The 18,483-nt window shown below is 43.8% G+C and overlaps 2 protein-coding genes across 2 annotated transcripts; both read left to right on the top strand.

Annotated features, from left to right (window-relative positions):
* Positions 1–11,950: 11,950 nt before the first annotated feature.
* LOC136387103 (leucine-rich repeat-containing protein 37A2-like) lies at positions 11,951–13,564 on the top strand. The gene has a single exon (XM_066358175.1). It carries the CDS (start codon positions 11,951–11,953, stop codon positions 13,562–13,564), a length of 1,614 nt encoding a protein of 537 aa, XP_066214272.1.
* Positions 13,565–13,746: 182 nt separating this feature from the next.
* LOC136387102 (leucine-rich repeat-containing protein 37B-like) lies at positions 13,747–14,772 on the top strand. The gene is given in 1 exon segment (XM_066358173.1): positions 13,747–14,772. A coding segment is annotated over 1 exon segment (1,026 nt).
* Positions 14,773–18,483: the final 3,711 nt, after the last annotated feature.

Here is an 18,483-nt window from a genome sequence, read left to right as displayed (position 1 = left end):
CACCTACCCCGTCCGCTGGCGCAGCGGCCCCGCCCCGCCTCTCTCCCGCTGCGTGGGGCCGTGGGAACGCGGCGTGCGCTCCGGGTCCTGGTCAGATCGCCGCTCCTGCGCGGTCGCGGGCCTCCTACGTCTACCCGCGCCTCCCACGTCTACCCACGCCACCCGCGGCCTTGACGAGCTACTGCTGCGTGCAGAACGCGTCTGGTCGGTCTGCTCGTGTGAAGCTGAACCCCTCGCCTGGAGACGCCCAGGCCGTAGGGGGGGCGCTTGGCGCCCCCTCAGAGCCCCCGTCCCTGCAGCTGGGACGCCTCCCGCCAGGGTGCGCCCGCCAGTCTTGCAGGATTCCGGTATTGGGCCAGGACTATGTCTGTGCCTGGGAGGAGTATCCACGCGGGATGCAACCTCATTTTTTAACCCCTGATGCTGTGTGCGTGTCCGTGTGCGTGTATTGCCGTTTCATAGCGCTCACTACGGAGGACACTGAGTGGGGTTAGCACCCGATTTCCTAACTACATTTGCTCATTTGTGTAGGTGACCTTTAAAGCTGAAGGAATTTAGACCGAAAAATGACCGGCAGATCCGATTTATTAACAAATAGCGACGATACCGGAATTTTTTTAAAGTGACAATAAAACTCTCGATGCTTTTTGCGTTTTAGCCATGGCTTGAGTATTTTCATCCTGGAAAATGCAATGGATGGATTCCTGGCTGTGTCCGTTCCCCTGCGACTCAGCTTTCTAAGTGCCCGATTTCTCACAAAATCACATTGAGGCCAAGGTCAGTACCTGCAAAAAAGTAATTTTACATCCACATTTTAAGAGGTTTTAAGAGTAGGATGATAGCCATAAGGTACCAAAGAAGAAATTCTAACTACTAACATGAATCCCCTGTCCCTAAAAATCATTGTTTTGGTTTCCCTGGGAAATATAAAACCTGTAAATCTGACAAAAGCTAGAGTAAACTAGTAACCTTTCAAGAAATCTGCTCAAAAGTGGTGATTCCTGTGTGATACTCACACCTTGGAATGCATGTTGCAGTCTCTACGTCCTCAAACCTGTAAATTACCAATTTCAGGCAAGAGGATGCTTTTCCAGTTTTGGTTATGAGAAGGGCCTACATGCAGGAGAGAAGGGTCATCTCGGAAGGAATCTGCGTAAATGTTGAAAAGCAAACTCTAAAGAGGTGTGATTCGGTGAACTCTGTTAGTAGGAAGGTTGAAAATAGAAATCCAAACCACTGGAGTTCATTCCTTTTTTATCTAGCAGAGTAGTGAGGAATTATGATGCAGAAAGATCTGTAAGAACTACATAAAACTCCCAAGCTTTCAGACATCAAATGTATTCTTTTTGCTATTCTGTGTCCTTTCCCCTAATTTTCAGGAGCAGCCAAGAAATAGAAGAGGGTAAATGTGGCCCTCTCTACAGTTTGTTTTTGGCTCAGGAATAGCAGAAAGAGAAGAGGAATGCAGATTCAGTTTCTGGTGGGGAGAAAATAAACTCAGGCCTGAGAAGTGGCTCTGAAGCCCTAAGACCAGGGTGCCCTGCTCTTTGTCACCTATTGTTTGTTTGTTTGTTTGTTTTTTAATAAGGATATGTCTGCTAGCTCACTAGTGAGTTCCTTGAGAACCCTGGTGAGAAAAAGAATTTGTCGATTGTTTAAATTTAAACAGTGAACTCAGAAAAGATGAAGTATTTTGTTGTTATACATTTGTGGTACATTAATTACTGGTTGGGTACATGAAATTTTTATATGTAGGATGGTGGATACTTTTTTTCTGTGTTTTAGATCCCTTGATACACATTCAGGTACTCATATTAATAACAGAGTTAAATATTCTTACATTATCATATATTCTGTTGTAATTTTTAATGAGCCAAGGGTGAAGTATAAACAAAAAACATTCTTTTTGGGGGGGGGAGTGGGGAAAGGAAGGAGTAAGAGAGGGAGAGAAGCATCAATGTGTGGTTGCCTCTGGTCCGGCCTGCAACCCAGGCATGTGCCCTGACCGGGAACCGAACCCAGACCGCATGGTTCGCAGGCCAGTGCTCAATCCACTGAGCCACGCCAGCCAGGGCAACAAAAACATTCTTAATTAAGCCATCCTCAACTGACAACTCAAGACTAAAAGAGACAGCTGAGGCACAGAGGTGGCTTAAAAAATGAAACATTCATGAATATTAAAGGAAAAAAAAAAACCTGCCCCGGCTGGCGTAGCATAATGGTTAAGGAGCTGGCCTGCGAACCAAACAGTCGCTGGTTCGATTCCCAGTCGGGGCAACATGACTAGGTTGTGAGACAAATGAGAGGCAGCCCACACATGGCTGTTTCTCTCCTCTCTACAACCGCACAGATATTTCTCTCCCTCTCTTTCTCCCTCCCTTCCCCTCTCTCAATGAATAAATAAAATCTTAAAAAAAAAAAACCTGATCAGTTCTTACTCCTACAACTTTACATAATCTATTACTAATGTCACATCAGAATGTTTCATTAAGCTTATATTCCTAAATGAGATTCCACCATGCACATCGTTTCAAGAAATGGAAATGAGGCTGCAGGAGGAAGACCCCCAAATTCTACACATCAATGAGTGGACATATCACACATTTTACATATAAGCTACAATACACTTTGGTAATCTATATCATGAAACTGGAGTTCCTAGTATGGAGTTTTCTATTTCAGACATCTGAAATATTTCTGAAGTTAAAGCAAATAAATTATTTGCTGGCTACTGATTTTAGCTAACCTTATATCTAGAAAATAAATATAAGGCAAAAAGTACATAAAGCCTGAAAGCCAAGATTCACACCATTAATTCTAGCTAGCTAATTTGGCCAATTTAGGCATCGTAATGATATTTGAATAAGCTTCCACAAAAATCTTTTTGTAGCCATACCTTTAGTTAACCTATCTGCTGTCTCTGTACTATTAAATAACTAGCTTTTCCTGATTAGACAGGTTGGAAAGCCAGGCAGTTGTCTTTGGCTCCTTACTGTTTCTCATCTCCAAATATCCAGTTACTAACTCCTTTTGATTTATTTTAGATATATTTCTAAATGCTACCTACATCTCTACATCCACACCACCCCAATCTTGAACACCATAGTTCTAATCATCTTTTCCATAGATTTTGCAACCTCTATTATCTGTACATATCATGGGTTTGATCATATCATCCCCTTTTCAAGAAACTTTTTTTTAAAAAATATATTTATTCATTTTTTTAGAGAGTGGGGAAGGGAAGGAGTAAGAGAGGGAGAGAAGCATCCATGTGTGGTTGCCTCTGGTCCCCAACTGGGGACCCGGCCTGCAACCCAGGCATGTGCCCTGACTGGGAACCGAACCTGGACTGTGTGGTTCACAGGCTGGTGCTCAAACACTCAGCCACAGTACCCAGGATGAACTTAATTCTTGTTTTAAAAAAAAGAAGTGAAGACAAATAGTTAAATGGCTCAGCAATTACCAGCTGATAAATCACAAGACTCTTATCATTCCTAACCAAAGACACTTAGGAGCAGCTGGTTGACTCATTCCTCCAACCAGAGAGTGAGTGGTTTAAATTGCTCTGGTCTGGAGATAGACAGCAGAGACCCAGTCGAGGTCATTGATGCCAGCCAAACTCCAGAGTTAGGGGAATAAACAACAATGGCAACAACAACAGCAGCAAACCAATTAGAACCAGACAGATCCAAGATGGAGGTGAAGCTGAGCAGAAAATCACTCCAAACCCCTCTCTACACTCATTTTAATGCATCAGTATATTGAAAGACACACCTGAAAAGCTGATGAGCATCCTGTTGCGATCTGAGGGCACCAGCACTTCCCTTCTCTCAGGTGTGTAATTCTACTTTCTTTTATCCTACACTCTGAGGGTCATCCTCTGGCCTAACTTCTCAGTGAGCAGTCCTGCCTTGGCTCACTTCTGTCACTGAGGCTCTCCTCGGTAAGTCTAGGAGCCCAGCCTCGGCCACTCCTGTTGCTGTGGTTTTACTTGAAGCCTAAGCCCTACACATACTCTCCAAAGTCACAGCAAATCCTGAAATCACAACAAGTTCTTTCCAGCACTTAGAACTCACATGTTCCAAGCAGTGTTGTGGGGGGGGGGGGGGGGACATGCCTCAGCTTCGTTGTGACAAGGGGTTGGAATATAGGAAATCTGGCTTCATAGACCACTTCTTAATCTCCATCCCATACTGATTCCCAATTTACTCGAGAAAACACGGTTAAGTCTGAACTGAAGTTCAATGCTCTTTCCATTAACTACTCATTATATACGGTGGGATAAAAGCAGGTTTACAGTTGTGAGCACACAAAACACAGTTTCTTCTTGTATCATTATTTATTAATTATTGCTTTATTATTTTCCATATGAACAACTGTAAGCCTACTCTGGCCCCACTCAGTCCACAAATAACCTTGGGCCAGGAGACCTGTCTTGCTCATCTCTGCTTTCTTATCACCAAGCACAGGGCCTACACAAATACTTGTTGGCCAAGAGAATATCTTATTTTATACTCTCGCTTTTGTTTTGTGTTAAGTTTAAATGGCCTGCATAATTCCAGTTTAACATTTTAGAAAATTTCTCTTCTGGCATTTCGAGTTACACTATCTTCAGTATTTGGTTTGAGACGGACTTGACTTAAAGGCATATCCACTGCTAGAGATTGAAAGATAAGCATCGGTGAACTGAGATCTTGCTCTGATTGTGAAACGGGCCCTTTCTGCAGAATGGCTTTGTTTTGCTATGCTTTCCTTTCTCCAGTAGGAAAATGGCCCTTCTGATTCTTGTTCCTTCACCAGGAACTGTTATGACTACTATTTTTCCTATTAGCGGCATGGTATTAAAAAATGGTTTCTGCACTATGGGTTAGAAATGATAAAAAATACACAATCATAATATTAACACATTTACATGAGTAATAAAATGCTTACTACTTTTTAAAAAGATTCTATTTATTTATTTATTTATTGAGAGAGAAGAAGGGAGGGAGAAAGAGAGGGAGAGAAACATCTGTGTGCAGTTGCAGAGAGGAGAGAAACATCCATGTGTGGCTGCCTCTCACATGCCCCCAACTGGGGACTTGGCTCACAACTCAGGCACGTGCCCTGACTGGGAATTGAACCAGCAATCTTTTGGTTCACAGGCCAGCACCAATCCACTAAGCTACACCAGCAGGGCTAAAATGGTTATTACTTTTTAAAGGTACGTTTCAGGCTGCATTTTGACATAATTAACATTTGCATGATTTGCTAAGTATTCTACAATTTTCCTCATCCATTTAACTTTTCTGAAAGAGAAAGAAGTAACAAAGAACCTAAGATGAATTATATATATACTCTTAAGGTATGTTAATGCCTTTATTTTTCATATATATATTGTTGTTTTGTATCCTGCTTACAAAAATCTTGTTTCCTCTGTAAGGCTGGTAATACCCCAAAGTTGATGAAAGAGTCCTGGCTCTTCCTGATGCCACAGAGAATGGCAGGTCAGCAAGTCTACTGGCGTGCAAGCAGAGTTCATTGGTGATATGCTCTAATGGAAGAGAACAACCTAGTTAAGGTAGGGATGAAAGGCATAAGCAAAGCAGGGTAAGGGTGGCCGAAGGTGGGGCCAGAGGCCTGGGTGGCCAGAGAGAGCAAGTCTTTTGTTCTGAGGACTTATGTAATTGGTAGCGTGGGGGTAAAGAAGTTACATATTGATTAATGGGTGAAGGTGGTGCCAGCTTTCCATGGGGGACATGACTACCCAAACTTAGGTATGTGTGGGGGTCTGTTAGCCCAAATCCTTGTCTTGCTCCAGACCCCATTTGTTCATCTTGTTGTAAAACAGATACGTGACAGGAGGCAGTTAATTAAAGTTGGGGCAGTTACCCAGAGTTATTTACAGGCTCTTTCTGTAAGTTGAAAACAGATACGTGACAGGAGGCAGTTAATTAAAGTTGGGGCAGTTACCCAGAGTTATTTACAGGCTCTTTCTGTAAGCATTAGGGACTCCCTCCTAAAACAGTGCCCAGAAGTAAGCAATTAAGCAAAGTTGCTTAAGGGCTTTTTCTTTTGGGCACTGTGGACCCTCCCCATCTTCCAGGCCTTGGGAAGAAAACACAGTTTCAAGGCTTTCCTTCCCAGATAGTGCAAAGGTTACACAGAAGATCAAGGACTTCCCTCCTCCCATGCTAATGTAGTGTGTCCTGTGACATCGTAACACCTGGTAATATTACTGGACCAGGCTCAGGACTCCTGAGTTAGTGGGAGAGACATGACTGCTTCCTCCTCCCTGCCTTGGCTTGCTATTCATTCTACCTAAGTGCTAAAAGACATTCCCTGGCAACCAGGATGCTAGACCCTGGATAGAACAGCAGCACAGCCTCAGTTCTTCCTACGCTATTTCCTGCCTCATCACTATAGAAATATAAGGTGTCCCAACAAGAATGCTGGATTTTAATTGCACACCATTGTCTCGTTTTGGGGTTCTCACCACTCTTCTTATAAGTTCTGTTACATGTTTTTGTTGAGATTAGTTGTCAAAACTCATTACAGCAATGGTGAGTGTTGCTATTTCATTAGGAAGAAAACCCATCTATTCACCTTATTAAATCCAACATTCTTGTTGGGACACTCTTTACAAGACATTTAGAACTCAACATAGGGGTGGTTCAACCTTGGTTGCCCACTTCCTTTTTCAAATTCTCCGCTCCTTCCCAGCCTCCGGTGGCTCGAGGTCCTGGACCCCAGACATAAGGGACCACAGACAAGAGGGGAGAGGAGGTGGCTCAGGCCTGTCAGTGGCAGGCCCACACCCCTCCCCTGTGTTGGCTTGTCAGTGTTCAGCCCCTACTAGCTTCCAGCAAAGGCCTGTGTGATAAAAATATTAGTTTCAGGGAGATAATAGGAGAAAAACTAAGCTGAATCAATGTATATATGTGTCCTTCGGTAGTACACACTTTTGTTCTTGTATTATTTTCAGGCCTTTATTATAGGCAGTAGTTGTAATGACAAATATTTAAATGGCCATTTTTCAAATTATATGGTTGTCAGATTACTTTCCTTTCCATCGCACCCTGTCTTTGAACTTGGTAGACAGCTGTGGGACCCCCCCGCCCCCCGCCCCCCCCCCGCGCACACACACACTTAAGTTCTATAACAGTATCAGAAGCAGCAAAACCACTGCCTGAATTTCCTGTTTCCAGATACCAGCAGTGAAGCTGTGGACAGAGCAATGACACTACATGATGACACACAGAGAATACAGAATGAAAACACCTATGTAGAACTTTACCAAATAAAACACAGAGCATATAAATCCTGTGTCTATGGGAAGCATCAGTCAAGAAGATATTCGAGATGAGAGGTGTAATGTGAGGGTCCAGTGGACAGGGAAGAAGAGGATCAAGAGCAGAGCTCCCAGGGACCCAGAGTGGGTGAGGTTATTCTGAAAGCTGTGAGCAGCAGGAAATTCTTACAACTTATGGATGAGTTAGGCAAGGAAGGGGGTTGGTAGATTTAAAAGATTTTATATGATCTATGGATCATTTATACAAACAAAAGAAGTGGGATAGGATAGTCAGTACATGCTCTGCTCTTTTCACCCCTCTATAGTCTCCTAGGGATGCCAAACAAACAGCCAAGACCTGGATGAATAAATCAACTGAAACTTACTCTCTCACAGATCTAGAGGCTACAAGTCTGAAACCATCGTGTGGACAAGACCAGGCTCCCTTTGATAGCTCAGTGGAAATCCATGTCAGATAGGAAGGACTAAAGTTAACTCTCTTTGCAGATGGCATGATCTTATATATAGAAAAATCTACAGACCACACACACACACACACACCAACACTGATATATTCAAAAAGAGATTTTAATAATCTGTAAAACAATAAGGCATTGATGAAAAATGAGAGAAGACCCAAATAAATGGGAAGATACGTTGTGTATATGGATTAGGAGGATTAACGTTGTTCAAAGGTCCATACTGCTTGTAGGGAGAAAACACCATGAAAATACCTTATGTTTTTCTTCCAAATGATACTGATTGCTTTGATTAGACATTCTATGCTTTTTTTGGGGGGGTACCCCATACCTCATTTAAATGCAGCTGAACTTAAAAAAATGGTTAATCTAAAGATAGGATCCCAGTTTTAAAGAACTTAACTGTAGTAAAACCAGTGGTTTTTTTTCCATTCCTTTAGGAAATAGCTATTGCCAAAGTGGGGGAGTAATACAATATTTTGTCTTGTTATAAGGGTGATGTGGTTTGCAGGGGAATTGTTCTCTTCATAAAGTTGGGGTTTCAAGGGAATTAGTGTTCATCTCTGCCATCTTTCCAGTTCCAAAATGGTTCTACTCCATTCAAGAAATCTAAAATGTAATTGGAAATCCTTAATAAAATTTGCATTTAATTTAAAAAAAAAAAAAGGTCCATACTGCCCAAGGTGATATAGATATTTAATGTAATCCCCATCAAAATTTAAACGGCAGTTCTCACAAAAACAAGAAAAATGCAATTCTAAAATTTTTATGGAACTACAGAAGATCCCAAACAGCCAAAGTGAACTTGCAAAACAGAAATGCTGAGTTAGAGGTATCAATACTTCCTGATTTCTAGCTAAATTACAAAGGTATAGTCATTTAATTGGTATGGTGCTGCTATGAACAGACACATAGACCAATGGAACAGAATTGAGAACCCAGAAATAAACCCAATCATGTTTAGTCAACGAATGTTTGACCAGGGCACCGAGAATACACAGTGTAGAAAGGATAGTCTCAATCAATGGTGCTGGGAAAACAAAACCCCACATGCAAAAGAACGTATTTGGGTCCTACCGAGGCCTGCTGGGCTGGACAGGGTCCCCAAGGTGGGAGAGAGGGATTAAGAAAGAGACAGAGTCCAAAGATGGGGTCAGGAGGTCTGTAGCAGTGAAAATGCTACAGGCCCCTAGTGCTGGACAGCGTTTATTTTAAAGCAAAAGTTCAGCACATAGTCCAATCAATCAATCAATCAATCAATCATATACCTTACAATGGTTACCTAGGGAACACAGCATATAATCAAAGCAGTCCCAAAGCCCACAATGGTCTAATCAATCATTAGTTACCTAGAGATAGTATTGTGTATGTTCAGAACAAGTTGTCTAGGATACAGATCTAGGCAGACCAGGAAACTTATATCTAAGTATATTCTTAAAGTGCCAGGAACTGTATATACCCATGAGTAGTACTAAGTGCACCTAAGCCTTAAAAGGGTTTATTGTTGCTTTCTCCAGTTTGTGATTGGTGGAGCAGAACTGCTTCAGTCTTGTCCAGGTCTCTGACCTAGGACAACGTCACTGAAGACCCTGTCAGCTCAGTGGCCTGAGAGGGAGGAAGGGAGGCCCAGTAAATAGTCATTCCATCTGAAGGGAAAAAAGGCAGTTTGGTCTCTGCTGATTCTGGGGAAAAGTCTCACTCTTTTGTGGTCATGGTCAGCCCAAGACCAAGTTTGCCTCAATGAAGGTTGGAATGAGGTTGGGGAGGGGTGGTTTGTTGTTAAGGGACATGACCTCCATGGCACAGCTGCCAATTGTCACATGGCAGCCAATTGGGACACAGCTGCCACTTGTTGGCTATTGCTCAGCACGCAAGGCCAGTATCTCACTTATCTGGGTCACTTGCTGTGCCCAATTATTGTCTTTGTCATTGATTATAACTTGGACTTGCCCCGTCATGTCCAGGCTATATTTTTGGGCCCCATGGCTCATTTTCATATGGCAGCCATTCTGGTTGCCAGTCCAGGCAGCTCCAGTTCAGCCTAAAGTCCTGGACGATGTCCTGTTGACCTCCGTTCCCCTGGGGCCCCCTGAGCCCTGGCCTTCGGATCAGCAAACACCCCCACTAAAGATGCCCTATCTCCCCGAATACTCAGCTCTGCCTTTGGATGTCCCTGGTGAAATGGAACCTTCCCCAACCTTTGAAGAGGCTCCAGCTCATCCACCAGAAGACCCTGAGGTAGGAGAACCGTTTATAACCCAGGAGGATGCCTCAGCTCAGTCTGTACCACTGAAACTGTCTGCAGCTCCTCCAAAGTTCCCTGAGGCAATATTTTTAAACCCACAGTCCATTCAGGCTCAGGGACCAACTTTGCCTAAAGTGATACTTAGACCTTTGGACTCACAACTCACTCTAACTCCAAAATCAACTATGGAGGATGAACATCCTGTAACCCTACAACCGAATACAGTTCCTCCAGAGCACCCTGAGGTGGCATTTCCCAACCTTGAGCCACTTCAGGCTCAGCAACCAACTTCACATGAAATCACTATACCACCATTAGAATTGGAGATCACCTTAATACAACAACCAACTGTCAAGGCTGAACATCCTGCAGCCTTAAAGCCAAATATAGCTCCTCCAGGGCACCCTGAAGTGGCACTGCCACACCCTGTGCCTGTTCAGGCTAAGCAACCAACTACACCTAAAGTCACCATACCACCATTAGAATTGGAGATCACCTTAATACAACAACCAACAGTCAAGGGTGAACATCCTGCAGCCTTAAAGCCAAATATAGCTCCTCCAGGGCACCCTGAGGTGTCATTGCCACACCCTGAGCCTGTTGAGGCTCAGCAACCAACTTCACTTCAAGTCACCATACCACCTGTGGACTTGGAACTCACCATAACATCACAACCAACCATAAAGGCTGAACATCCTGTAGCCCTGGGGCCAAACATACCTCCTCCACAACACCCTGAGGTGGCATTTCCACACACTGAGCCAGTTCAGGCTCTGCAACCAACTTCACCTGAAGTCACCATACGACCTTCAGAATTGGAGATCACCTTAATACAATGACCAACTGTAAAGGGTGAACATCCTGTATCCTTAAAGCCAAATATAACTCCTCCAGAGCACTCTGAGGTGGCATTGCCACACACTGAGCCTGTTCAAACTCAGGAACCAACTTTGCCTCAAGTCATGATACCACCTGTGGACTTGGAACTCACAATGCCATCACAACCGACCATAAAGGCTGAACATCCTGTAGCCCTGCCACCGAATATAGCTTCTCCAAAAAACCCTGAGGTGGCATTTCCACACCCTCAGCCTGTTCAGGCTCAGCAACCAGCTTTGCCTGAAGTCACCATACCACCGATAGACTAGGAACTCACCATAGCATCACAACTAACCATAAAGGCTGAACATCCTGTTGCCCTGCCGCCGAATATACCTCCTCCTAAACACCCTGAGGTGGCATTGCCATATCCTCAGCCTGTTCAGGCTCAGCAACCAATTTTGCCTCAGGTCACCATACCACCTGTGGACTTGGAACTCACCATACAATCCCAACCAAATATAAAGGCTGAACATCCTATAGCCCCATCGCCAAATATAGCTCCTCCAAAACACCCTGAGGGGGCATTTCCACAACCTGAGCCCGTTCAGGCTCAGCAACAAACTTCTCCAGAAGTCACCATACCACCTTTAGACTTGGAGATCACCTTAATACAACAACCAACTGTCAAGGATGAACAGCCTACAGCATTCAAGCCGAATATAGCTCCTTCAGAGCTACCTGAGGTGGCATTGCCACACCCTGAGCCTATTCAGGCTCAGCAACCCACTTCGCCTCAAGTCACCATACCACCTGTGGACTTGGCAATCACCATTCCAACACAACCAACCATAAAGGCTGAACATCCTATTGCCATGCTGCCAAATATACCTGCTCCAAAACACTCTGAGGTGGGATTTCCACACCCTGAGCCTGTTCAGGCTCAGCAAACCAACTTCACCTGAAGTCACCATACCACCTTTAGACTTGGAGATCACTTTAACACCACAACGAACAGTCAAGGATGAACATTCTGCAGCCTTAAATCCGATCATAGCTCCTCCAGAACACCCTGAGGTGGCACTGCCACACCCTCAGCCTGTTCAGGCTCAGCAACCAACTTCGCCTCAAGTCACCATGACACCTGTGGACTTGGAAATCACAATTTCCTCACAACCAACCATTAAGGATGAACATCCTATAGCCCCATCGCTGATTATAACTCCTCCAAAACACCCTGAGGTGGCATTTCCACACCCTAACCCTGTTCAGGCTAAGCAACCATCTTCGCCTCAAGTTACCATACCACCTATAGACTTGGAGATCACCTTAATACCACAACCAACTGTAAAGGCTGAACATCCTGAAGCTTTAAAGCCTAATATAGCCCCTCCAGGGCACCCTGAGGTGGCATTACAAGACCCTGATCCTGTTGAGGCTCAGCAACCAACTTTACCTGAAGTCACCATACCACCTTTAGACTTGGAGATCACCATAATACCACAACCAACTGTCAAGGATGAATATCCCGCAGCCTCAAATCCAAACATAGCTCCTCCAGAGCACCCTGAGGTGGAATTGCCACTCCCTGAGCCTGTTCAGGCTCAGCAACCAATTTCACCTGAAGTCACCATACCACCTTTAGACTTTGAGATCACCTTAACACCACAACCAACTATAAAGGTTGAACATCCTATAGCGACACTGCCCAATATAGCTCCTCCAGAGTACCCTGAGGTGGCATTGCCACACCCTGAGCCTATTCAGGCTCAGCAACCAACTTCCCCTCAAGTCACCATACCACCTGTGGACTTGGAAATCACCATTCCATCACAACCAACCATAAAGGCTGAACATCCTGTAGCCCTGCTGCCAAATATAGCTCCTCCAAAACACCCTGAGGTGGCAGTTCTACACCCTGAGCCTGTTCAGGCTCAGGAACCAACCTCACCTGGAGTCACCATACCACCTTTAGACTTGAAGATCACCTTAAAACCACAACCAACTGTCAAGGTTGAACATCCTACAGCCTTAAAGCCGAATATAGCTCCTCCAGAGCACACTGAGGTGGCATTGTCATCCCCTGAGCCTATTCAGGCTCAGCAACCAACTTTGCCTCAAGTCACCATGATACCTGTGGACTTGGAACTCACCATACAATCACAACCAACCATAAAGGCTGAACATCCTGTAGCCCAGCCACCAAATATAGCTCCTCCAAAACACCCAGAGGTGGCATTTCCACACCCTCAGCCTGTTCAGGCTCAGCAACCAACTTCTCCTCCAGTCACCATGCCACCTGCGGACTTCAAACTCACCATACCATCACAACCAACTGTAAAGGCTGAACATTCTGCAGCCATAAAGCCAAATATACTTCCTCCAGAGCACCCCGAGGTGGCACTGCCACACCCTCAGCCTGTTCAAGCTCAACAACCAACTTCGCCTGAAGTCACAGTTCCTTCTTTGACCTTAGAAATAACCATAACAGGACAACCTAATGTAAAGGCTGAACGTCCTGCATCCTTACAGCCAAATACAACTCCTCTAAAGCACACTGAGGTGACAGATCCATCTATGGACATGGTGTTCACCAAACCCCCAGAACTTACTGAGGAGGCTGAATATCCCACAGCTCCTGCAAAGCCCCCTGAAGTGACATTTCCACCTCCTGAGCCTGTTCGCGCTTGGCCACCAACCTTGTCTGATGACACCTTCCACGTTTGGGCATGGAGATCACCAGACTATTAGAACCTACTGAGGAGACTGAACATCCTACAGCCCAGCAGCTGACTAAAGCTCCTCCAAAGCACCCCAGGACAACATTTCTTTTTCAGTCTCCACAGCCAACCTTGACTGAAGTCAACCATATTAGAACTGAGCAACCAGACACATCTGAAACAGGTCCTCCAACCACTGAACAGGATACCAAAATGAACATATGTGAGCTCTGTACCTGCATTAATGAGACATTGCTCTGTACTGGTCTCAGCCCAGAGAAGAGGCTCCGCAGAGCGCCTGTGCTGGACCCTAGCACCTACAATGGCACCTTCACCGTTGTAAATTTCCATGGGAACTCAATATCTCACATGGACAGAGATACATAGAAGTCTTAACATTGGCTTGAGAAACTAATCCTCAGTGAAAATAACTTAGAAGAATTGAATAAAGACTCATTTGAAGGCTTGCTATCTCTCAAGTATTTAGACATATCCTCCAATCAAACACACCGTATCGAAAAGAATACATTTGAATCACTACCTTTTTTGCAACATGTAAATCTTCATAATAATTTACTCACAACAGTGAGATTTGGAACATTTCAGGCTTGGCATGGAATGCAGTTTTTACACAAGTTAATTCTGAATCACAATCCTCTGACAACTGTTGAAGATTCGTATCTTTTTAAACTGCCAGCATTAAGATATTTAGACATGGGAGCAACACAAGTGTCACTTACAACAGTGGAGGGCATCCTCATGATGACCCGTAAGTTGAAAAAACTGATCCTACCTGGCTATTTGGGCTGCTGCTTCTGCCAGTTTAAAAATAACATCGAGGCTGTCAGCAAGACAGTGAAACTGCATTGTGACAATCAATGTCTGACAAACACACACTGTGATGAACAACTGTTCTTAGGAAGAGCAGAAGGTTCTTTGATGAAAATATTACAGGGCCGGGAGAAGAAGAATACCACCGAGCTGACCATTAAGCCGGAGATGGCATCCTCAGCCCAAAAGGGCCAGGACTCGTCAGCCCTCCAGAACCTCCTGAGGAAGCTTCTCCAGAAGGAATGGGAAATGAAGGTGCCAAGGCAGACTGGGATACAGAACAAGTGGAAAAAGAGAGAAAGGGAGGCCAGGGTGAAGAGGAAGAGCCAGAGTCCCGGGCCCTCCTCCCAAAAGAGCCAGGCTCTGGGGACAAGAACCAACTTGTCTTGGCAGCACCTGTTATTGTAGTAGCTGCAGTTTTTATGACTCTTTTCTGTGTCCTGGTGGCTTGTCACAGAATAGCATCAGGGCAAGGAAAAGAAGGAAGGGGATTTTTCTCGGATAAGAGACGCTCACCGGAACAGGAAATGGAGGAAGGCGGTTCTGAGAGAAGGCTGCCACTTTGGCCTTGGGATAAAAATTGGACACTCAAAGCCATGACAAAGAAAAACATAGAACCAAAGGCACACCCAAATGACACTTCTGATGAGGAAGAGGTTTTTTTTTTTAACAGTGGAGACAGGTAAAGCTTCAACGTCGTCAACAGCCATGATGGGTACAGCAGACTTTGCAGCTGAAGAGATGGCAGGAGAAAGCAAAGCCTGACGTTGTCAGGGAGTGAACCCCTGCCCTCAGGCAATTCACAAATTGGATGTAATAATGTCTCAGTATTGCTGATAAAATTCATTATTTTCCTAATATTAATATGTGTAGTAAATTCATAGCCAACACTAGACATGAGGTAAGAAATTAGTAGAGTTAAGTATTTATATATACACAATAAGGACTGGGGCAAGAAAAGCAGGGCTGAAGCTGGAATTCCTAGGGTATCCCGTCACTACTTGAGCAGCAGTGTGGTCAAACGGGGGCGAAGTGGGTCTTCTCCCCATTGTTTCCCCAATATGACCAGACCCTCAGAACTGCAAAACACATCATCCTCAAAGAGTCCCCCCAAGTCCTCCTCCTACCGTGGAGCCTATAAACATACAGTAACATAAAGCCATATGATCTATCTATCTATCTATCTATCTATCTATCTATCTATCTATCTATCTATCCATCTATCTATCTACTTATGTAATCTCAGAGATAACTTAAAAGTTTCCCAGAAGCCTTGTACACAGGAGTCACACTGGACCAATGTTGTAGGCAAAGAAATAAAGGTAAGTGTTCTGGACGACTTTTGAAAACAATTTTCTTCCCCTGGTGAAAGAGAAAATCTCCTTTGTCACCTTGGCTGTCCTCAGCTTTCTACGAGGGCCTGATCTGCCACGGGCCGGCTACAGCAGGGTCTGGGGTCTCTGAAGGTGGGCAAGGCGTTGGCGCATGAGAAACAGATGACTACATGACTCAAAGACTGTGTGACTCTGCTCTGTTTATTGCAAATCTTAACAAATTTTTATACCTTTATTTTTGGCAAAGCTTTAGGGCTGTGATTAAGTGAAAGCAGGAAATGTTTTACTTCTCACAGAAAGAATTTTGTTGATCATAAAGGTGATAGACATTCAATTATTGCTACAAGATTGATTAGGCTATTCTAAAAACTTATTCTACTTTATGGGTTTTTGTGTATAGCAGGGTTAACAATCAACCTTATTTTTCCTATGTGATTATTACGTATTTCTTTAGTTAAATTGTTAACTTTACCCTATAAATCTTTGCTATGGTATTAATTGCTTATTCATAGAAATCCTTTGATCTGGGGAGGGTAAACTCTAAAGAATTCTATTTCTAACTTCTTGCTTCACAGAACACAAGGAGAAAGGAGAGAGTGTGGGTATTGGCTGGAATTTCAGCTTGTCCTGGGCATGAATCAGTGATCTGACTAGAAGAGTTTGTTTTTATAGAAGTTCCCTCAGTCGTGATTTATGACTCACTCCGAGCTCCATTCTTTCCATCTCCCATTCTTATAGAAATAAGAATACATCATAAAAAGAATGAGTAAGGAAATTGCCAGCAAAAGCCTTAAAGAAATTAACCCCTCTTTCCCATGCCACATCCTCTTCCAGTGAGGTGAATTCCTTGAATCCACTCTTTCTACACCTGGACCTTGTCAGACAGCATAGTGGGAATTGGACGTGGCACTGATCCTTGGAACCCGTGCAGCTATTTTGTGATCATGAGGAGAAGGTGATGATACCTGTAATGAGTCTAGTTCTCTAATGCTGCAGATCTGTTGGTCTACCTGTGTGTCTGGTATTTCTCCTTCTAAACTTCTCATTAAGTGAACAGTCAGTGTCTTTATGGTTCACACTGATGTTAGTTAGATTTTCTATAACTTGTAGGCAAAAGCATTCCTCCTAATGAATCACTGGCTGAGGTTCAGCCAATGATTCATCAGTAGGTTTGGAATTTCAGAGGATGGCTCTTGCATTAGGGAAAAGGTAAGCAAAGACCAAGAATCGTCCATTATTGTGAGGAGTATGTGCAAGAACAAACCTTCCACAAAGTGCTAGAGCACACAACTGCAGGAGCCTAAGTGAACAAAAACACTGAGATTGAATTGGTGTGCTTCCTAGACTATAAATATTTCTCCACTCTTAGCTAACCTAACAATCATTTAACCCCTCTCTCTCACTTGCTTTTAATGTGTAGAATGGTATCTGTGTTTGAGTGAGTCTAGAAGTTTCAGGGACCAGAAAGGTATCCTTTCTTTTATAACAATGGGTATAGCCAGTCCCAAGCTGAAAACTCATGCAAGGCAAGTTTGAAAAGATGCTTATAGACTTTTTTTAAAAAAATATTTTTATTTATTATTTATTTTTAGAGAGTGGGGAAGGGAAGGAGCAAGAGAGGGAGAGAAGCATCAATGTGTGGTTGCCTCTGGTCCCCAAATGGGGACCCGGCCCGCAACCCAGGCATGTGCCCTGACCGGGAACCGAACCCGGACCCCGTGGTTCGCAGGCCGGTGCTCAACCACTGAGCCACACCAGCCAGAGCAGATGCTTATAGACTTTATTGTTGTTCAGAGATCCTACAGAAATGCTTTTGAAGCTGGTTAACTGGAGATTTGGACAGATGAGCCTTTTCCTAGGTATGCTGACCTCAACAACACAATGAAGACCACTTCTTGATTCAGTTTCAGTGTTCCTACCATAGAATGACTCTTGTGCTATAAAATACAGAGCCTCTGCTCTAATTATACTTCTTACTTTTCCTTTAATTTAATCTAACATTCTGAGTAACACTGGTCTTTAAAAATCTTAAAGGTAGTGGTAGTGACATTGACTTGAAGGTAATTCAGCAAAACTGACATCAGATTGTGAGTGTGAGTAAGTTATTTACGGTTTTAAAGAGATGTTTGTCTTGCAAAAACGTAAGTCAAAGAGTCAAGGTTGTGAGAGAAAAAAGGAAACATCAAGTGTCAAAATCTTCCCTTTGTGAGCATCCTTCTTTATACAGTTTTACCAGATTTGTGGAGGATTCTTACTTCCTGTTTCTAACCTCATTAATTAAAGACAAACCATCAGGAGTTGGTGAAAATGTCCACCTTATTTCTCCTTTTGCAACTGTAAGAGAACAAGGAATGAAGATTGTAACTCACATCTAAGTCAAGGAGCAAAAAAAAAAAAAAAAAATTTTACCCTAAAAAGAATAAGAGCAATACCACTAAATAGCACACAGTTATTAACATATACCAATTGACAGACTCTGGGCTGTTTCACATGGAATCTTTCACTCAGTCTTCAAAACAAATTTACAAGGAAGGGCTGCAACACACCCATTTTGCAGAAAGTGGGGGTGGATCTGGGGCTCAGATTAGGGAACCTGACTCTACCCCTCAAGCCCCTTAACGGCAGAGTTAAGTTCAGACCCAGCGTTACCTGGCCTCAGAGAACTAGCTGACCCCAGGGTACTTTACTGTCCACTGGTATTTTTGAACAAACACCTACTGTCTGCACCAGAGAAGCCAGAGGCTGGACAAAGGGTCTAAAGCTTCTGAACCTTAAAAGGCCAGTT

This window comes from Saccopteryx leptura, unplaced genomic scaffold, assembly GCF_036850995.1.
Source record: "Saccopteryx leptura isolate mSacLep1 unplaced genomic scaffold, mSacLep1_pri_phased_curated manual_scaffold_78, whole genome shotgun sequence".
Taxonomy (NCBI): Eukaryota; Metazoa; Chordata; class Mammalia; order Chiroptera; family Emballonuridae; genus Saccopteryx; species Saccopteryx leptura.
Note: the sequence above shows the minus strand (reverse complement) of the source record. Positions and strands in the feature narration are given on the sequence as shown.